Source organism: Sinocyclocheilus rhinocerous, unplaced genomic scaffold (genome assembly GCF_001515625.1).
Source record: "Sinocyclocheilus rhinocerous isolate Xijiao unplaced genomic scaffold, SAMN03320098_v1.1 scaffold1622, whole genome shotgun sequence".
Lineage (NCBI taxonomy): Eukaryota > Metazoa > Chordata > Actinopteri > Cypriniformes > Cyprinidae > Sinocyclocheilus > Sinocyclocheilus rhinocerous.
Genome location: NW_015654513.1, coordinates 631,157 through 654,016, shown reverse-complemented (window position 1 = coordinate 654,016; position 22,860 = coordinate 631,157). Strand labels below are relative to the sequence as shown.

Here is a 22,860-nt window from a genome sequence, read left to right as displayed (position 1 = left end):
GCTTCTCCACAATGTTACAGTTTTTGACTGGCATGTCTCTTTGACTAGTGCATTTTTTGAGCCTATATTTAGTATAAGTAAAATACTTAAGTACTGTTAAAATCAGATACTCTAAGACTTTTACTCAAGTTGTTTTGGAATTGGTGACTTGTAACGTGTAGTGGAGTAATTTTCACTGTAAGGTATCTGTACTCTTACTCAAGTATGGTTTTTAGGTACTCTTTACACCTCTGGACACCCCTGATCTAAAGTGTACATATCAGTACCTAAATGGTACATATTAGTACGATTTAAAAGGGTACCACCCAAGGAACAGCTTTTGATGGGTTTTTTTTATATACCTGTTTGACTCGTGGTCACAATAACGAAATTTTGCGTGCTAAAAAGGTCGATTGTTTATTGTCAGTAGTGTATCAATGTATGAAGCTCACAGCTCACATTGAATTCACATAATCAACCCGATGTGAAATCTGTGCAAATCTGACGCAAATTCGCGATTGCACAGATTCTTTTTTTAAGCTTTATTTATGGGCTTTTTATTCCTTTATTATTCAGATGGACTGTCAAGAAATGAAAGGAAAGCATTGGGTAGAGAGAGGGGAGCGGGATTGACATAGGACCTCCAGACAGTAATCAAACTCGGGTCATCTTACAGTTACGTTGTATATGTCGGTGCACTAACCACGAGGCTATCGGTGCCAATGATTGCATTGATTCTTCCTGAAATTAGTGTATTTCGACGGCAAAAATTCAGTAGAAATGGTAAATGTGGCCACACCTTTATGCATTAGATTTGCAACTTTTATAAGGCTATAGTAGAGAGAGGACAGGAAATAATGGGGAGAATAGAATCAGAAAATGTTGCGAGTCGGATTCAAACTTGCAGGTCCGCATGAGCACCAAGGCTCTGACATATACAGTGCTCCCATGATACTTAACTGTATTTTGTGTGCAGTTTTCACTTTACCACTTTAAATCCCCACTGATGTGCACACACACATACACACACGTGCACTCGTTGAATGTGTTCTGTCAGGATGGTGGTGGATGATGAATGCTTCGTGGTGAGAGCGAGCTGAATGTTGTTTTTTTTTCATAGATACTTTCACACACGCTTGCACACACACATTCACATTTAGATTCGCACCCTCTCACAACCCGGCTGAGATCAGAAACGTTGGCCTACTTGCTGTTTTGTTGTAACCTCATTTATCATTTCTTATTTCGCCATCCCTGAACTCCCAGATTGCGCTGGTACGTGCTGAATTTCTCTCTGGCGCGTTCAGCGAGGTGGTCGCGGGTCACCTGAATTTATCCGGACAGAAGTGAAGGTTGTTTCCTGCTCTCATGACCTTTTCTCGTTCTCTTTCCAGGAGCGTTGGCTCAGCGCGTGAGGGTGGAGCCAGAAGTCGTGTCATATCCTGGTCAGGCAGTGACACTGCGATGCCAGTTTCCGAACCCAGGCGAAACCCAGCTCACTCAGGTCTGAAATCAACTGTTTCCTGCCAAACAATGTACAAGAGTTTGTAGAAAGAACTTGTTCGCTGGGGTCGTAGCAAGAACTTTCTGAAAGCATTTGATGTGCTGGAAGTGTTGGTCATCATCCAAATTGATTTTGGATTTGTTTTCTTTGGCATGCAGGTGTCATGGATCTTTGAACGGACTGACACAGAGCGAACCAACATTGCAGTTTTCCATCCAAGCTTTGGGGTAAATTACCCAACAAAATCCCCTGTAGCAGGACGTGTCAGATTTATATTAGATCCGCCCACTTTGGACAACCCATCCATTCAGATCAGCAATGTGAAGATGACCGATGAGGGCCGATATATCTGTGAATATGCCACCTACCCCTCTGGCAACGAACAGGGCGTCTCTTCGCTGGTCATGCTGGGTGAGTATGAGTTTGTGCAAAGTCCCTTTCAAGGAAAGTCCGTTCACTTGGCTGCCATATTTGCAACGCCTCCGTGCAGCTCAAACAAGACCAAGTCCTATCTAAATGAATGGGGAATCCTGAAATCTCAAAAATTGCTCGCTGAACTTGCTATTTAAATGACATATTTCAAATCAGCAGCAAAATCTGAAATGAGCAGCCCCATGAATGTTGTTTCTTATGCTCAAATAGCATTTAAAAAGCGTATTTTTCAGGCTAGACCAGCCAATGCGCATACGTAGTTCCAATGCGCTTATGACTGTGCATGCGCATCGGCTGGTCCAGCCTCAGGTTTCTATGGGAACCGGAGCTTCTAATGACCGCTGCAGTGATGCAATGACTTTACCAATCAACGATTGGCTCTTTCATTTAGAAGGCGGGACTATCCCGCCATATTGCGTGTTGCAGTTTCTTCCATTCATAAGTATAGGAGTGAACTGTCTTTGTATTTCTATAGTTTGCAAATTGTTTATTGAAGAACAAGACATGGAATATTTTTTCTTCAATAAAATAAGGAGGAAGTTTAACTTTAAAAATCTGATTAGTTTACTGTTTTTCAATAAAAATCAAAGGGGAATTATATTTTTTATATCCAGTTATTGGAAAGATGTGTAAAAAACAAAACAAAAAAATTTAGTTTTTTACATGATTAATTGAAATATGTACATTTTCCTAATATAATACAGAAAAATAGGAAAGGAAATTTTTAATCCAACTAATTCCAATCCAAATAAAAATTTATTTTAAAAATCCAAATAATTTCTAAATGAATAAATCAACAAAATCAGGAGGAGAATTGGGCATTTTTATATCTGATTATTTGCAGTACTAATTGACATACAACATTATTTTAAATAAAATACTGGGGCAAATGGCTATTTTTACAAATAATCAAAATTGTAAAAAATAATTGACTTTTGTGAATTTAATTGTAGGAGACTGAAACGATAAGTGACAGCTTGGATCAATTATGAAAATATTTGTCAGTTGCAGCCTTAGTCTGTTTTAAAGAATATGTGTGTAATCAGACTCACGCTCACGTCTGTGTCTGTTTGCGGGGCTTAAAGGGGATTTATAAATGGTATTGTCAGATCAATTGTGCTGCTGTTAATGTGTGTGAAATGTGGCAGTAACCTTGGCCGGGCTCTCGCTCGCTTGCCCCCTCCCTCCTCTCTCTCCCTGCTATTGATCTGCCTGCTTATCATGCTGAGAGGCCGTCGCTTCCCTGTCGTTCCCCGTCTCCCCTGCTTTTCTCCTTTCCCTCTCTTTGATGTCTTTCTTAGAGTGAAACGTGAGTACAATGTGAGCGCTGTGCTAGCGTGTGGCAGGACAAGCCGAGCTGTGATCTTCCCGTCTCCACTTCCTCCCCTCCTCCTCTCATCTTCCCTTACCCTCCTTCACATTATAGCATCAAATAAAGGTCAGACTCTCTCTCTTTCCCACAGCTAAACCGAAGAACATAGCTACAACTGTCACAGTTACCGCCGGCAAAACCCCAGTCATCGTGGCACGCTGTGAATCATCCAATGGCCGTCCTGCAGCGACCATTTCTTGGTCCACAACGCTTAACGGAAACGTGACGACGCCGATCACAACGGACAATCCGGATAATACGGTCAGCGTCCAGAGTGCCTACATGCTGGCTCCGCAACCGTCGGATAATGGCAAAGACATCAGCTGCGTGGTGTCACACCGTACCATGCCCCAACCCGAGACCTTCCCAATGAAACTTGTTGTTGAATGTAAGATTTCAACCAGACCATTAAATACACCAGAAACTACTGATCCAAATGCTGTTATGCTTAGCATTTCCTGTTGCTATAGCTGAGAATTGCTTTAGTGAGTCATGTCTCTATTGGTCCTGGCCGGTAATGTGTCTACACAATATGCCAGACATTAGTAACGGCCATCAAGCAAATTACCCTGAGGCTTTACAGTGCTGCTTGGACCAGAAACACAAAATAAGGGTCAGTGAGGTCATTATGGAGTCAGCTGATCAATGTTCGATTTGTCCAAGACTTCAGTGGCTCAAAGCTAAACTCATTCATAAAGGCTAGTTGTTCGATCCACCTATTTACTCTGTCTTTTTCTTTCTGTCAGATCCTCCCCGGGTGCAGATCAAAGGGTATGATAACTGGTACAGGGGTCAGACAAGTGCATTTTTGACCTGTCAGGCAGATGGAAACCCCGTCCCCACCACCGTCACCTGGAAAACGTGAGCATTTCTTTTCACTTTCAGTTCTGATTTTTCTTTCCCATTAGCCAGGTTTACACTGTAGATTTTCAGGCCACATTTTACCATATTTTAAAGATCGTTAAAGACTTCATTGGGCAAAATGTCCAGTCTTTGATTGCTTCATGCAGGGTTTTCCAGTCCTGCTCCTGGAGGCCCACTTTCCTGCATAGTTTGGCTCCAAAACAACTGCCGGCAATTTTCTAGTGTTCCTGACTGGTTCAGGTGTGTTCAACGTTGTCCAATCCTGCTTCTGGAGGGCTGCCTTCTAGCCGAATTTAGCTCCAATCCTAATTAAACACACCTGAACCAGCTAATCTAAGTTTTCAGGATCACTAGAAGCTTCCAGGCAAATGTGTTGGGGCAGATCGAAGTTAAACACAGGACACTGGCCCTCCCGGAGCAGGGTAGGAAAATGAATTATGGAGGTTTTGGCAGTCTGAAATTTTGCATGCAGTTTGATGGCTGAACTTATGAAAGTCAAAGGGATGATTGGGACCAAAGTCTTGGCTACGCTGTGTATCATTGATGTTGCCACAGTGTGCCTTGGCATTTACTCAAAAATCTCACTGGGGTCATATTGTATAGTCTGACTAAATTGTAAAAATCGAAGTGTGCACTCGGCTTAAGATAATGACAATAAACCACCTATTGTCCTTTGATGAAGCCTCTGATGCAAATTGCACACAAAAATGGAAAGCACGTTCTCAATCTGGCGCCCTTTATTCTGATTGGCTGGCTTTGACACAAGTTCTGGGAGTAAGGACCCTCATCTAAACAGCATAAAAACATAAAATGTGAGTCAGATGGCTTCTTCTAAGTGGGCGGTTCTTGGCCAGAATAAGCTACAAAGTGGACCAGACTTTATGCTAGTAGTCAGTAGGTATTTTAAGCTTCGTTTCTATCAGAAACACTGTGCTAATGTTGTCTGGTTTTTGTCCCTCAGTTTGTCTGGACTGATGCCTGAAACGGTGCAGGTGCAGGAAAACCGGCTCGCTGTGCAGAAAGTGGATGACGCCATCAACACCACCTTCATCTGTGAGGTCAGAAACAGTTTGGGATACGGCAGAGATCAGGTCACCGTCTTCGTGAGGGGTGAGTCTGTCTATATAGTATTTCATTACAGGTTCCTCACACATTTCCACTAGGGTGAGTGTGAGGTGGTGACAGGGGCAGCAGTTGGAAAAATGAGACCTAATTTCAGACAAGCAAGGGGTTACAGTTCAGACATAAGGCAGTTTGTTGGCACTTTTCTTGTCTGTATGTGTTTTGTTCATCATTCTATTTGTCCTCAAGATCACCCCGCATGCACTGTCATCCCTCAGCCTTCAGCTGTTCCTGACTCTCTGGTGGCGTATTTTACTTTAGTCTGAGACTTTCTTGATCTGGTAAAACATGTCTGAAAATGCGACACATTTCCCATAGAATTCTGAAGGATGTTTTCTAAAGAGAGGAGTGTGTGAGTGTTTGCGATTGCAGATGTGACTGTATTTGGGTGGTGTTGAGCCCAAGTCATAGGTTTTCACAAAAATGTCGAAAATTAGTTAGATGTTGCATGCATGCTGTAAAGGCGATTTCACAACACAAGCTATGCACAAGTTTATGTTGTGTATATAGCTTATTCTCACACATTGGGTCTGTACATTTTTTTTTCATGCTTTTATGCTCACCAAGGCCACAGTCAGTTAAAATGGTAATATTGTTAAATAGTATTAATTTAAAATGTAATTTATTCCTGTAATGGCACAACTGAATTTTCAGCAGACATTACTCCAGTCTTCAGTGTTACATGTTCCTTCAGAAATCAATTTAATATGCAAATGTGCTGATCAAGTAACATTTTTATTTTTATTATTATCAATGTTGAGAACAGTTTTGCTATTTAATATTTTGTTTAAATCATGATATATTATGATCATTTGATGAATAGAATGTTTAAAGGAGCAGCATTAATTTGAAAAATAAATCTTTTGTAACACTTTTGATTAATTTATTGCATCCTTGCAGGATAAATATTAGGTATTAAAGTATAGTAAATATGAATTTCTTAAAAAAAAAAAAACTTTTAAACAGATATGTTTGAGTAAGCTACTGCACCCTCTACTATAATGGTTCACTATCAGGTTTTTACCCAGCATAATATGATTGGATTATATAAATCAATTGTATTCTTTCTACATTTCTATTAAAGGGGTCATATGATGCTTTTTTAAAGATCATTATTTTGTGTATTTGGTGTAACAGAATATGTTGACATGCTTTAATGTTCAAAAAACACATTATTTTTCAAATACTGTACATTATTGTAGGTCCTCTATGCCCCGCCTCTCTCAAACGCTTCGTTTTCTACAAAGCCCCCTCCTTTGACAAGCGCTCTCGCTCTCTCTCTCTCTCACACACACGCGCGCACGCACACACGATGCGCAAAACTCCGCATTTGAACAGTCAATAGCAAATACTTAAACTAATAACAAAACAGTAGCTGATTCTGAAGCGCCAGATTGTCATAGCAAAGGCAGAATGACCTCTTCTCCTAGGTTCACGAAACGGTCGTCCATAAAATGCATTGCTGTTCTGTTGTAAGTGATCCAAATAAAGTGCTTTTGCTTTCGCACTGAAACACACAGCGTCTCCCTGACATGCTGCATCAACACTACTGCTGTTCCTGAAACCACGCCTTCTTTCTTTGCGTGATCATTTGGGCGCATTATGCAAATATTTCCACATGGTGATGTAGATATGTGGGGGCGTGTTAGAATGAGCCGTTTTAGGGGGGCGTGGCAGTCTTAACTTTTATAAAGAATATCTCTTTGGTTTTGAGACTTTAGTCTTTGCAACTTCAGGGATCTTATCTATGCACAATCAGCTTGTAACACTCCAAAGAGAAAGGAAAACTTGAAATCGCATCATATGACCCCTTTAAAACAAGAGTTAATATTTTTTCCATCATATTTTCATCCATCCATTTGATCCAACTGGTCTTTATTGACAAAATCAATACATTTTAGGCATTCTTTTTTGATTGCATTAAGATTTTTCAGTTTTTTGACTGTATTATCACTGATGTTCAGATGGGTGTGGGTTGGATTTGTGACCCCTGGTTAACTCCTCCTGCCTGTCCCAAAGTTTCATGACTAAAGCGAGCGCCACAGTACGTTTGATGGCCGTCATGGGATGCAAAATTGTCCTCTCCAAGCTTTTTCTGGCCCATTCTGATGTCCTGTGACAGGCTGATGGAATAAAATATCCACATGGTTGACTGCGGAGGAACTGAGCTGCTTTAGTGCTGAGCAAGACTAATAGCTCTTAGGTAATGTGGAGGAAAGGTGCTTTTCTCTCACAACTTGGGTTTTAAAAGCCTTCTACCTTTCTCCATTCCCCTTCGCTTTCCCCTCTCTCTCTTGCATATACGTGTCCTTGCAGATCAGTGTAGCTTGAAGGCAGATCTTTGCTTATTTGGAAAAAGTACATTCCCCTACCAAACACTAAACTGACAACATCTTGCCTTCCCTCCTCTTTTGGTTCCTCCCATATTTTCACGGAGTGAAAGCAAGAGAAAAGGACCAGCAGGAAGAGACAGAACCAAGAGAGGAGGGTGGAGCAGATGAACGCTGGTGGCATTTCTACCCCCTTGGGAACCTACGGCTCTCCCATCGCACGTGCATCCTTTCACTCACCTCCTCTCTTCCACTCACATTACTTTCATCCTCTTCGCTTCAAACTCTTTTGTTTTGTTCGCCTGAACCACTTCTGTGCCTTCCAAACCTGCTACCCACCCTCCTTCTCCAACCATCTCCTCACAAAAGAGGCTCTTGGCGAGGATAAGTCAGTCACTGCTGTTTCAGCTCCCGGCCTCTTATACTCCTGTCAAAGGAAGAGCGGAAGGGCAATGCTAATCAAGACCGTAATGCAAAGCCAGCCTGTGCAGTGTGTGTGCGGACAAAATTTGTTGTGTTCAGTTGGTGTTTGTGGCGTGTAGTGTGAGAGTCAGGTGCAAGAGGAGATATGTTCCGTGGAGCGCCGCGGGAAGTGTTGCTTAGCCATGAAGTGGTTCTGCTTAAGTGCAGCCGTTTTGACAGCCATGAAATGGCCACTACCTTCTCAGTCGCGTGGCTGTCTTCGCCCCAGGCAGCCATCTCCATGGTGACTAAGGTCGGCCCGCACAGATCTTGTCTCGGTGTTCCTCCTGAAAGCATGAGAGCGGTACAAAGATACCTTGGAGCATGTTTTGTAGCTCCACCACTAGAGCCAGAGCCGGGAATCCAACTACGAATCCAAATCGTTTCTCAACACTGTGCCTCATGTTGCTCTCAAGCTAAGCTAGATTCAACCCCCACTTCTCTCTCTCTATCTATATCTCTCTCTCTCTCTCTTTCTCTCCTCCATCATTCATTTTCAACTCTGGAGATTCTGTCATGTTCTCCATCCAGCTGTCATGGAAAAAAATCTCCTCCTCTGCCTTGTTCTGCTCTCTCTCGTCCAATGGTGTGACAAAAAAAATTAAAAGAGAATGTGAGGCATTCAGAGACATTTTTCCCCTCTCGTCTGTCAAGGAAAGCTCAATGAGCTTCATTCATCCACTCAGCCATTCACTTAGTGAGTCTTTCAGAGCACTAATATGTAAGTTTATTAATATACTGCCAGTACTTAGAGAAAGATAAAGAGACTACATTAGTGGTAATACAATATAATTAGTGGTGTTCACGAGCCAGTATCACTTTTAACTATTGCTCATGCTTAAAAGGATAGTTCACCCAAAAATGAAAATTCTGTCATTAATTACTCACCCTCATGTTGTTCCAGACCTTTAAGTCCTTTGTTCATCTTTGGAACACAAATTAAGACATTTTTGATGAAATCTGAGAGCTTTCTGACTCTCCATAGACAGCAATGCAACTGACATGTTCAAGACCCAGAAAGGTAGTAAGGACATCATTAAAATAGTCCATGTGACATTAGTGGTTCAACTTTAATTTTATGAAGCTACGAGAATACTTTTTGTGCGCAAAGAAAACAAAAATAACAACTTTATTCTTCTCTTCCAGTCAGTCTCCACTGCCATTCACGAGAGTATCACGACGCGTGCGTGTGCATTCCTGTGCTTGTAAACAAGCCACAGCACATCCGGATTCTACCTCAGATTCTACATCTATTTTAACAATGTCCTTACTACCTTTCTGGGCCTTGAAAGTGGTGGTTCCCTTGCTGTCTATGGAGGATCAGAGGGCTCTTGGATTTCATCAAAAATGTATTAATTTCTGTTCCAAAGATGAATGAAGGTCTTACGGGTTTTAGAAGGACATGAGTAATTAATGACAGAATATTCATTTTTGGGTGAATTATACCTTTAAATGGATATTTCCCCCAAAACCGTTACTGTCATGTCATTGCAAACTTATATGACTTATTTTCTTTTGTGAAACATAAAAGATATTTTAAAGAATGTTTTTTTTTTAAATTTACAATGAAAGTCAATGGGGTCCAATAAATCAACAATGAACCCCTCTAACTTTGTATTAATATGAGGATGGGTACACAGGAATTTTATTTTAATGAATTGATTCCTTGAAGCAATTTTTAACAGAAGTAGTGGTAGATCTTTTCTGCCATTATGTGACATACATCTGAGTGAAATGAATTATCAGGAAAAATATAGGGCACAGACTTGTGCTGTGCATCGGTTGATACAGAAATGGAATCAGATCTGAATGTGAACTTGTAGTCGACTGTAAAAAAGGGGTGGGGTTTACGCAGATTAAATGATGGGAGAAATCCAGCATAGGACACCAGAGAGAAGTCTGTCGTGTCACTGGAAGGTCAAGATATTACATTTTGATGGTAAAATTACAAGGTCAAGCTAATTTTTAAAAATGAAACATGCATGGATGAATTGGAAAATTCAATGAATTTGAAAATTTTAACTTAATGCCGACTTTAAGCTGCCTCTTTCTTATGGGACAGAAAATTTACGTAAAATATTCCTAAGTCTTTCTCGGTGGATTACAGTTTAGTCAAGCAGTAGGTAATATTTATTACATTTTTATTTTATTTTAAATATTGCTTATGAGAAATTTGCTACTTCTTGATCTTTGTCTTCTTTAGAAACCACTCTGAACACCCTAGAAACCACATAACATTGTGCTGAAAACAGCTCGGAGCACGCTCGTGTGCCAACACCCTGGCATTGTGACAGTGGCTTCGGCATGGGCAAGCACTCCTTTGTGGCTGTTTCTGAGTGTGAAATCTTCCCCTAATGAAGCCATGTAGATCTGTGGGTGTGTGTGTGGCCGCTATATGATCAGACTGTCATGTATAATTCAGAGGACTCGGGCAGGCAGTGAGAGATTGACTCGAAGATCAGAACAACACGCTCACTCTGACTGAAACAGTGGGAGGTAGAGGTGTATGTGTGGGAGAGAGAAGTACGCCACAGTGGGTGGCTAACGGGAACACGGCGACTGAGGCAGTCAAACATGATTGTGTTCCTGTTGTTTCTGCCGTTAGGTGTTTCTGTGCAAGATGCACAAGAAAAACCTATGACAATCAATGAAAAATGATAGAGTTCGAGATCATGATGTTTATTTTGGGTGTTAACACATGCACTGCTCTCTTTCAGCAGTGCTAGTCATGTCTTCGCACACTAATTTCATCTCGTACACGCATTCGCCGGGCACTGAGGAAGAAGCTGTGCGCTGTTGTGTGTTTGAGGCTTCAAGGCCGATGCGTCTGTCTGCTGTCTCCCCTGTCAATCACAGCCTCCTCTCTTACGCCTTCCTTCCTCTCATCCATCCGTCTATCCATCCATCAACCAGCCATTCGTCCCTTTGTCCATCATCCTCTCTTTTCTGTTTTATGTGAGGCTGCATGCTGGTGCTGTATTTCCTTCTTTATTGTGCAGTTGTACACTGTAAAAAAAAATTCTGTAGTTTTTACAAAATAATTTTGGCAGCTGTGGTTGCCAGAATAATTTTGTAAAAAATACAGAAAAACTGTAAACACATTTACGGTATAAAAATAAATTTTACAGTATAAAATTGTAATTTACAAACAAGAAAATTTGAATGTAAACCAGTAAATTCAACAATGCACACTGCTATTAAAATCTGTTTTGTACCTTTAACATACTGACAACCGCCATAATAATGCAGGTGGTAAAAGAGAAAGCCACATGAAGAATCAAAGCTCATCACAAGTAGCTTCGCCACAAGCAGAAGTATATACTAATATATAGAAGGTTCACAGAGTCATTCATGCAAACACAAAACACCATCATGGTAACACACATGATACTTAAATAATGCATTAAACTTTCATTAAACAACAGAAGATGTAACATAAAGCCCAAATATACATAACTAATAACAAAAACTATTTAAAAAAACATGGTTATTTAAACAAAATACTTTCAAATGTGGAGTGTCATGCAGGGAATTCTGGGAATATCAGTTTACGGTTTTTGACTGTAAATTATACATTGATTTGTTATTTTTACTTCTAAAAACTGTAAAATTAACAGCATTTTACTGTAAAATTACATGAAATGTCTGGTTAGATATTTTACAGTTTTTCCCTGTATATAGTACAGGAACTTACTGTTAACCTATTAACAGTTTTTTTTCCGTAGCGTTTTTACTAAATTTTACAGTTAAAATTACACTTATTTTTTACAGTGTAAGTGTGAATGCTGCAAACTGGCCTTATGGAAAGCCGTTCCCCTTAAGGAATTGCACAGAAATGTCACCATCCCACATGCATTCACGTGATTAAACATATACACACACATTTGCATTTAAACACAGACTGGGTGTGAGGAACTGGATATAATTTCCCCCCGTCTCGTAAAGATCCCATGAAATCACTTAGAGAATGTTGACATATTTCCTATTGCGTGAATGATTTAGTGTTTTTTTTTTTTAATGCATCTTTTAAGTAAACAGATTGTTCTTGTTTTACTTCCATGCACTCATTTTTTTGGAGGTGGGGGATGGACATACTAAACAAATTCACTTTTCACTGAACGAGCCACTGTTTTGGGTCTTAAAGGGTTAGTTCACCCAAAAATGAAAATTCTGTCATTAATTGCTCACCCTCGTGTTTTTCGAAACCCGTAAGACCTTCATTCATCTTCAGAACACAATTTAAGATATTTTTGAGGAAATATGAGGGCTCTCTGAGGGCTCCAAGATGATCGACAAAGTAGTCCGTGTGACATCAGTGGTTCAACTGTAAAGTTACGAAGCTACGAGAATACTTTGAATGTGGTAGTTACCTTGCTGTCTATGGGAGGGTCAGAGAGCCCTCATATTTCATCAAAAATATCTTAAATTGTGTTCCGAAGATGAACGAAGGTCTTACGGGTTTGGAACAACATGAGGGTGAGTAATTAATGACAGAATTTTAATTTTTGGGTGAACTAACCCTTTAACTCTGGGAGTCATTTAACGAGTCATCATATGAACGAACTGAATGAACTAACGCACACAGTACACAGTGTGATTTACTGACCGACTGAATGAGACGGGCATGGCGTTTGTTCAGTTTGGCATGCAAGTCTTGTTCACAACAAGTAGAGGAAAAGGGTTGTAAGAATTATTCATTTGTAAAATATGTATACACATTTTCTAACAAAGGATAATAAGATTTTTTGGTGTCTGTTAGCGAATTGGTTCAGTTAATTTTTTATTGACTTAAAAGATTCAAGTCACTTAAATAAATAAAAATGTCCGCCATCATAGGACATATCGAAAGACTTGTATCATTATCATGAACCATTTTTTTTTGTACTTGATCGGACAGGAATCTGTTTAGAACATGAGGAGTAATCAGTAATTGTCTGCTAAAATATAGGCTTCAAATATAATACAGATGGACTATAAGCCACTAATTGGAGTTTTCATTGGGTCTTTAAACATTTGACTTCCATTTCCTTTCCGTGAATCTAATTCTGTTTAATTCTGTTTTTCTTCCTTTTCTCTCTTTTTTTAACCTTTCTGCCTCTAGAACAACCACCTCCCCCCTCAAACGCGGGTGTGATCGCAGGCGTGATCTTCGCGTGTATTCTGGCCGTCATACTGTTAGGTGTCCTCATCTACTTCCTGGTATTCCATAATCGCCGCCAACAGCATGGTTACCGTGGCACCGGCAAGCCAGCCGGTGCTCCCTACGACTCCTTTACCCGCCTCTTTGGATCTGCCAAATCAAGCAAAAACGGCACCGGAAACAACGGAAACAACAACACGCCCATTTACAGAGGAGAGGTGGGGCTTAACGAGAAAACGACCAATCAGGGCATGCACCCGGGGGGCGTGGCTTTGCTCGAGACCACACACACTCACACAGCGGAGGATATCCTGCTTAGTAGAGAGATGGACGAGGTAGAAAGGAAGAAATTCGATGAATTGGAAGAAGAAGATGAGCGATATGATCATTTTGGTGGGGGCGGACCCATCCTTCAGCTCCGCCCACACGTTGATGACCTAGATGATGACATGGAGTCCCAGAGGGACGGCTCCGTGATTTCTCGGACTGCAGTCTATGTGTAAGAGGAGAGCAGAAAGAGGTTCTAGGAGGGTGTTCGTGGACCTCTTCCAGAAGGATTGAATTTCTTCCTCTTAACGAATATTCATTTTATTGTGAAAACAAATTATGGCATCAAATACCATGAGAGAAGGATTAATGGATGGATTGAGTTAATGAATGGATGAATTAATATGCTGCATATAGCACAGATTAAAACATTGAAGGATCGGATGAAGTAAATAGAGACTACTAATTACAGGACTGTCAGGCTTCCATTCCTAATTATTGCTCTGGTTGTCATGGTGACACATTCTGAGTAATACGAAACTGCAGATGTTGACACTGCGCGATATATATGACATGCACACACATGAAGTTATATATGTAAATCCACTGTGCTGTTGTGTAATAGTTTTAACTTGTTCTTATTTACTATCGATCATGGTTTCACACTTAAACCGGTTTCAAACTATGAACTGAGTTTGGGTAGAGCACATTCCTCAGCCCTACATCTCTGAGGAAGCTGTACCTTGCATATTGTGTAGATTTTGAAGAAGAGTCAAATGTGCCCAGTGCTTTTGATCTGTTATACACTCAGTCATGTCTAATATTAGTAACTAGCCACGCCTCTGTGGCCTTCCTTCCTGTAAATTCATCCTCACATGCTCATCTGTCTCGAGATGACGTGCACAGTTCACTCATTATACAGCACTCAGTATCTCAATCCCGTGACATGACTCACCAGTGAATCATTCGGTTTTTCGGGGCTAATCAAATCAAATCAAACATTAGTAAATGGTGTGTTCGTTCTCACCCACAATCCATTTAGTCAGGAAAAGATGAGTTCAAGGCAGCGCTTTTTACCGATTTCCTTGTACAATTTCCTTATGCATTCAGTCGTAAAACAGTGTAGCAGAGCGCTGTAGCAAAAAAAAAACAGCAAGTCAGGGTTACATCCTTTTTCACAGTGAACTTTAAACCCTGACGGAAAGGAAGAATTCGACTAAATTTATTGTAATATGTTACAGTTAAATTTAAAGGGATTGTGTACCACACATGTAACACTTTACAATATTGTTCAGTTTGTTAATATTGGTTTTAGTTATCATGAACCAACAATACTTTTACAGCATTTATTAATCTAAGTTCATGGTAATTTATTAATATACTATCGTTCATTATTAATGTTTGTACATAATACACTCACTAATGTTGATTTATAAACTTGAAAAGTAAAAAATGTCCAAATTGGCATTATTAACCAACATTAATAAATGCTGTGGATATATTGTTATATTATATTATATTGATATAAAAGTCAGTATAATGCATTAACTATTGCTAATGAGTTCAATCTTATTGTAAAGTGTTATCAACAAATCTATATTTATAACTATAACCCAAGTCCAGGGTTACCATGGCCACGCAGCTAAATATACCTCTCCTCAGACACCACAGTTTGCATCGCATACTGTTATTTCCTTGTTTTATTATCGTTCCTCTCAGCCGGTGAGATATACTGCCTTGTTTAATGGGAAATAAAATGAAGAAGCTGAGTGAAAGATTGTGCGTATTGTTCGATGTGAGGTGATTGTAAACTACTGTATGTACACATTTTATTTTTCTTAAAAATGAAAAAATCTATACTTCTAAATGTTGTAAATACGGAGACGGGGCGAGGTGAATATCCAGGTCGAATGTTGCGCATGTCAACCACGGCTCTGTGCGTACAGTACTATATGAGAGCACATATCACATATTTACATCCGCGATCTAGTATCAAAACACATTCACATGGGGACGCTTTCAATGGGGTGTAGTTGGAGTGTGTGTGTGTGTGTGTGTGTGAGAGAGAGAGAGTCAGCGTGTTAAGTGGTGTCTGACTCGAGGGCAGTGAGTTATTCCTCCAGTCTCTCAGGGTCTCACACACGAACACAGTGTGATTTAAACTGGACATCACACACACACAGACACACACGTATTCTTTCTCCCTCTAAATCATCTGTCAAACCAACTGCCCTTGAGTCTATAAGTGTCCGTCTCTTCCGAGGGCATAGTGGGTACCGTAGTGTTGTTTTCCCTGGGCTTCTGTCTTGATTCAGTGACCCTATTAGTGCCACGTCTGGATCAATGCCGCTGAAAGAAGTTGTTCTCACCTCTGAAAGGGTGGTCAGTCTGACACGGGCCGCTCCGATCCGTCTGGCACCGAATAGGCCATGGCTTCGACGCTGCCTAGTTTACATCCTGATTGAAAGGTCAGACCGCGATCAGTGAATGTGTGAGTAGAGGAAGTGAATTTGTCACTCGTGCTCTGAGAGGCAGAACGCTTTAGCTTCTCATTAGAGGAGAACGCACTGACCTTCTAGCTCAACGTCTCCTCCAGGAATTCCGTAATGATGGAACGGATGCCTTGAGAATATTAAGGAAGTATCCTCTGCGATGGGAGACGGTTTAAGTAGCGGAGTTGAGAATATGGGATGTTGCGTTCTCCTCGATGCTGTCTTCCCTTGTTGTCTGGTTTAGATGTTCCACAGTCCTGGTAAACACATACACACGCACATTTAAAAGCCTTAATGTCACTGTCACAAACCATCCCTCCTGTGTATATAGTATAAATATATAAACATGATATTCATAAAGCTAAACGGTGATGCCACATCCTTGTGTATTGTACTTCACTGTTGTGAGCATGAAGGATACATCTTTTTTTTTTTTGAGTTAGTAATGCTTTATAATGAGGTTTAATTTTAATGCATTAGGTATCATGAAATAACAATTTTTACAGCATTTATGAATCTAATGTTAATTTATAAATATAGGCTACTATTGATTGTTCATAATACATTGGGTAATGTTAATTTATTCGACTTGAAATGTAAAAAATATATTCGTAAATGCAGAAATGAACATTAACCTAAATTAATAAATGCTGTAAAAATTTAAATTTTTTTGTTTCTTAATGCATTAATGTTTGCATATTGAACCATATTGTAAAATGTTAATGAGTTTTATATCAGTTGATTTTACTGTTTTTTGTTTTCTCTCGTTTTTTTTTTTTTAAACGATCTGTGCTTTAATTGTTTTTATTCTGAGTGATTTATTGATGCCTGTAACGTGTTTGTGCTATAAACTGTTGAGCAGCGCTCTCAAACTCTCATGGACACAAAAAACACATCTATGCTACTAAATGCTTTACCGCCTTGCGTTGCTTTTAGGTTTTATTTTGGTTGTCTGAATGTTTTCACAGTCTTTGTAATATTGTCTTTTTTTTATTTGGTTGCTTATTAAAGTCTTACAGATATTTGACGGTGTTCTTGGTTTGTGCTGAATGCTCTGGGGCTCAATCAAATCTCTCTTGTTTGGTTTTCCTGCAGTGTTTTTCAGGCTAGGTTGTGAATGTTCAGCTGTGTGTGTGTGTGTGTGTGTGTGTGTTGATAAGTCACCTGTCACAGATAACACCGCCGGCTGAAATAGAACTAAATGGGCTGTGCAAGAGAGCGACACATAAAGCGTCCACATAAAGCTCTATTTTTAACTTCTTTAGTTATTCTGGTTATGGCATAGTCTTGACGTTCTCGTTTTTATCCAGTTTCATTTAGGCAGATAAACTTAAGATAGTTAACCATAGTATTTTGTTGATGAGAGAGCAAAATTAAACCAATACAATGTTGTGAATGCTTTATGTTGTTAACATTACTGACAATTGAGTTTTCTTTTTTTTTCTTTTTTTTATTATTAGTTTTTCCCAGTCATATTTTCTTCAGTAGTTTATTTTAATTAAGCATGATAATGGTGCTCATGATTAATTTAATCTTTATTGATGATGAAATCAAAAACACCTTGTTATGAAGCATTTTGTTCAGTAAAATTTTTGTCATTATTTCCTCATTTTAGATTATTGTTTGTCCACACTTTCAGATGTACCGCTGCAACTACATAACAAAACAAACAAACTTGTTTTTATGCAAGTCAGAAATAAACCACATGCAATATAAAAAGCACAGGAATGTGGTTGAGTTCATATTCAAGTTTCTCCCCTTCAGGTTATAAAGTTGACAGCCTCAGCATAGTTCAGCCCGACAGGAACTCTGCTCTCAAAAAAGCCTCTTTGTTGACACAAAGGCAACAGATCTCATATCTCAACAGTTTAAAATTTAACCAAGAGCACACTTTGCAAAGGAGGGGGGAGTGAAACCGAAAGAGTTGGTGTCATAATAAAGGTATTCAGCAGGCAGAATTCCACTCAGTGCTGTGTGTGTGCATTAGCAGGTGACCCTGATAGAAATGTGCCTGTTAATGTAACAACAGACGTTTTCCTCCAGAAGTAGCTGTGCCCTAGATTCTGTCCTTTTTCTCCCATTCCCTCTCTTTCTCTTTCAGTTGACGGGGTCAGAATCTCGGTGCTCCTAGCACACTTGTCACTGTCGTTTGGAGTTGGAGGGGTTTTTTTTCTCGGCCATTTAGCCATCTGCCTGCTCTAATTGCTCTGAGTTGCAACCTGGAGTGAGGACCAGCTGCCGCTTTCCTCTCTTAGTTTGTCTCTCTCTCTCTCTCTTCCCACAACACTAGCTGAATGTATCATGCTAATAGCTTTATGTTACTGTGTAATGGTGTGTTCCACTTGTCCTGAGACACAATCATGGCCTAACACAGATGTGAACTTCAAGGTGCACTCGGTCATTTTTTTTCCTCAATGAAAACGATTCAGACTTAAAGGGATAGTGCACATAAAAATGAAAATTTGGTCATTTACTCTCTCGTCATTCCAAACCCTTATATTAGGAAGATTTACAGCGTTATTTAGTCAATTCACTTTCACTTTCAGAAAAATGTTTAAAATGATGTGAGAAGAGACTCCAGTCATATCAGTACCTTAATTAAAGCTGATTTATTTTATATGGAGCAGGCCACTTAATGGAGATCGTCATGCTGAGATCACATGACCAGCAGAATACTGCTAGCTTCAAGTAAATTTAGTATGGATTACTACTAATAGTGCATTTCTACAAAACCCTTATCGTATTAGGAAAAAAACAGTAATACTGTATGTCATTATAGTATAGTAGAGGTTTTACCATTGACAAATTCCTTTTGCAGAGCTCTTGAAAGCATGATATTGGTTTGAAATTTTTCCTTTCTGCTGCCTTTCACATCACAGGATAGTCAGTAAAGCCATCATCTGTATATCTGTATCTGCTACAATGACAAAAATATGTTTTGTATCCATATTCTGATAAAACCAGATGTGGGTTGGGGGTAATCCATAAGTGCATTAAATTATATTACAATCCTATTTTAAATAGTAACTCTATTTTATTCAGTGTACACCACTGTTTAAAAGTGTTGTACAGTAAAAACAGTAATATTGTTTTTAATTTAAAATTATTTTATTTGAATGCGTTTTAAAATGTCGCTTATTCCTGTAATCGCAAAGCTGAATTTTCATTACTCCAGTCTTCAGTGTCACATGATTCATAATAAATCATTCTAATATGCTGATTTACTGCTCAAGAAACATTTCCTATTATTATCAATGTTTAAAACCGCTGCACTGCTTAGTATTTTTGTGGAAATCCAGATTAACATTAAACATGTCTTTACTGTCACCTTTGATTAATTTAATGCATCCTTGTGAATAAACTTTTTAATTAAAGGTGGGGTAAGCGATTTTTCAAAAACGCTTTAGAAATTCGGGCCGACTAGCAAAACAAACTTGTAGCCAATCTGCAGTAAGGGGCGTGTCTACTCATGATGTGGAGGAGAGAGCGCTCAGTCCGAGCCGAGCGACAGAAAGATAGAGATGGCGGATAAAAAACAAAAGAGGAAAACGTCTGCGGAACAAAAGAAGGCTTGAGGCAATAAGGCAAGAAGTAGAACCCGTGTAATATTGGATCAGCTTTCCAGCGCTGGAGAGAACTCAAGGAGCGGAAGGCCTGCGATCGGACGCCGAGGTTGCTTTGCTTCTTCTCGATAGGTGAGTAACACCGTGTCTGCGCCCCAACAGCTAAAGTCTGTCTTGAAAATCATTTGAAATTTGTGTCAATACATCATAAATAGAACGCCGCATCCAGTGTAGACCATGGATATGTATATATATCTATGGCAGGGGTGCCCAAACTCGGTCCTGGAGGGCCGGTGTCCTGCAGAGTTTAGCTACAACCCCAATTAGACACACCTGAACCAGCTAATCAAGCTCTTACTAGGCATACTAGAAACTTCCCGGCAGGTGTGTTGAGGCAAGTTAGAGCTAAACTCTGCAGGACACCGGCCCTCCAGGACCGAGTTTGGGCATCCCTGATCTATGGTGTAGATGGCATCACTGATTATAATGAGTTCTATAGTATTTTGTCGCGCCGCGCCACTCGTGTCCGGTGTAGACACTGTGTAACATTGGTTTTGCTTTGTTTCACAGAACTAATCGTTGCCTGGGTTGCTTACGTATGTGAGGGGCGGAGCTATCAAAATAGAGGCGAGACAATTTTGGGGTAGGGGTGTGTTTGTTTTGGTGATTTCAAATGTCAACATTGGCTACCAGAAATCGCTTACCCCACCTTTAAAAAAATTGTACTAACTCCAAACTTTTGACCGGTAGTGTTGTAATTTATTACAACTAAATAGTATTAGTTATGCCAGGCATATTTGCTATATGGAAGCTATAAATGGAATTTAAATAGCCTATATTATGGACTGGGCCAAAAGCAAAGATTCTGGATTACTGAGAAGCTCATCTCATACTTTCTGTCAGAACAATACACAGACACTACACAACCACTCTCTGTGCCTTTTGTTAAATAAAACAGTGTCATATCGCACCCCCTTGAGGTTTAGGAGTTCACAGTGCCACGAGACAGATGTTAAAGTGGGAAATGATGTCAGGATAAGGAAACGCAGTGTCACTTTGGGGCCGTGACTGAGAGTATATGCCCTGTCGTGGTGGTCCGGGTTCATCATATCATGCACCAAAAAAAAACCCCTTCTAAAAAAAAAACCACACACACAAACCTCTGTTTAAATTCCTCATACATGAATGTGTGGTTAATAGCGAGCGACGAGTCTGGTCCGAAGGCTCTATTTTTATTCCCCGTCATGGAGAGGGACGGTTTAGGAAAGATGAAAAAGCAAGTGGAATGAAGGCCCGAGTGAAAAGTGAGGATGCGCTGGTGTGATTTGGCCCTGAAGCTCTGACACTTCTGTCATCTGTAGTGTTTCCGTGAATTGGACATGTGTGTGCACGCACCCGCGCTCAGTGGGAGATTGGATTGACCCGGGTTGCCCTGAGCTGTCAGGCTGTGAGGATCGTCTGGTATCCCTCGTCTCCCGTGGGCACCCGGAGGCTACGACATCACACACAGATAACAGATGAATAGATAGATTAGGCCCGACGGGGGTTCTTCTGGTGGCCTGTCTGACCTTATCAATTGCTTTGATTATGGATGATTGATCAGTTGGTACTGGAGAGTAATTCACACTCTGTTTGCCACTCTTCCTTGATGGGGTTGTTACCACGGGTAGAAGATCCAGTGACCTTTTACACACACTGACATTTAAGTGAAATGATTGGTTGATGGCGGCGCGTGTTAAGAGGGGACAGAACACATAATCAATCAGCAGGGATGATGATATAGCCTCGATCTGACAGGTAGCCATAGTAACAACACCAGTACTCTGTGTTGACTCTGTAACCATTATCTGCTCTCGGCTCTTTGTCTCGCTCTCTTTGTTTCTCTTTCTGTCAGGTATGCTCCTTCAAGTTCCCACTTATGAGTTGTGGTTATGATGAGATGTGCATTCAAGATCTGAAATGAGTGGATGCAGTGGCCAATTTCATGTCTCTGTCTTATTCACTTCTGACAAAGACTGGAAGGATTTGTAGCGCTAGTGAAACAAAATGAAGCAGAAAGGATGCACATTAGGTGTGTAATTGATGCTTTAAGCATATTATACACACACAAATGCACAGCTTACTCTTGACACATCTGACAAACTGTACCTCACAGCTACCATTTTGGGAAAAATGCTTAATTTAATAATTCTTAGAAACGATTTTATGCAATAGAAATTCACTAGTATACATGATGTATATTTTAAGACTTGGATTAATTTGATTGGACAAATTCAGTTAACTAGAATGTATAATCGTTTCCACAAAAATATTAAACAGCACAGCTGTTTTCAGCTGAGTTAATAAGAAATATTTCTTTAAATCAGCATATTAGAACGATTTCTGAAGGATCATGTGACACTGAAGACTGGAGTAATAATGCTGAAAATGTAGCTTTGCCATCACAGGAATAAATTACATTTTAACATATATTAAAAATGAAAATGTTTATTTTAAATCTTAATAATATATAACTATTTTTACAGAATTACAATAAACACATTCTTGGTGCACATAAGAGACCATTTTTACTGACCCCAAACTTTTGAACCACAGTATAAATATTTTACTTTGACATGCAAAACAAATTATTGTTTTTTTTTAAAAGATTTTATTTTTGGCGTTTTATTGTGGTTATATTTGGCGTTTAAGTGTTTAAGAGAGAGAGAGGGGGCAGGACCGAAAAAAGGTTTGCGAGCTGGAACTCAAACTCGATACGCCCGTTGTGCAATGGCGCTGTATGTCGGCGCGCTGCCCGACGCAAAACAAATCAGTTTTTAGTATAATAAACTGCTTAACATTTTTCTCATCTGAATCTATCAAAGCAAACTTTATATACTGGCCTTTCAGAACAATCATGTGACAAATATTGCACATGAAACATCTTAACCCGCTCTCCTTCAATTCTCTAATCTAGACTCTAATCTTCATGAACAGAGAAAACTGCAAAATAAATATAGCCATCATAAGTACATAAGTATAGACAACAAGACCAATACCAATTTGCTTCCGCCACTATTCTTAAATTGACACACCCTAAACTCAGAAAGTCAGAGCTTCCAGAAAACCCCACTAGCAATTACAGAATTATGGTGGCATTCCTCTCATAAACACGATCATTCTCAAACAACTAGAAGGCAGCAGTAGTCCTGGCCTTCTGCTGACATTGGGGTTGTCACAGGAAGAAAAATAGCCGGTATGAGTGATGAGAAAGATATCCCAAAGGTGTTACATGAGTGGACCTCTGCTGCTATATATATATATATATATATATATATATATATATATATACCA

General features: G+C 39.7%; 1 protein-coding gene across 2 annotated transcripts in view; it reads left to right on the top strand.

The window, feature by feature from the left end:
* The window catches only part of LOC107717440 (nectin-2-like), an 87,384-nt gene that overhangs the window by 35,565 nt on the left and 28,959 nt on the right, over nucleotides 1-22,860 (top strand). The window contains exons 2-7 of one of the 2 annotated variants that reach the window (XM_016524185.1): nucleotides 1,374-1,483; nucleotides 1,642-1,894; nucleotides 3,379-3,675; nucleotides 4,034-4,148; nucleotides 5,113-5,261; nucleotides 13,167-14,622. In XM_016524185.1, the coding sequence (XP_016379671.1) occupies nucleotides 1,374-1,483; nucleotides 1,642-1,894; nucleotides 3,379-3,675; nucleotides 4,034-4,148; nucleotides 5,113-5,261; nucleotides 13,167-13,708 (1,466 nt within the window). In that variant the 3' untranslated portion in view covers nucleotides 13,709-14,622. Of the gene's footprint in view, nucleotides 1-1,373; nucleotides 1,484-1,641; nucleotides 1,895-3,378; nucleotides 3,676-4,033; nucleotides 4,149-5,112; nucleotides 5,262-13,166; nucleotides 14,623-22,860 lie in introns of those variants that run through there. The other variant, XM_016524186.1, reaches the window with a different exon arrangement.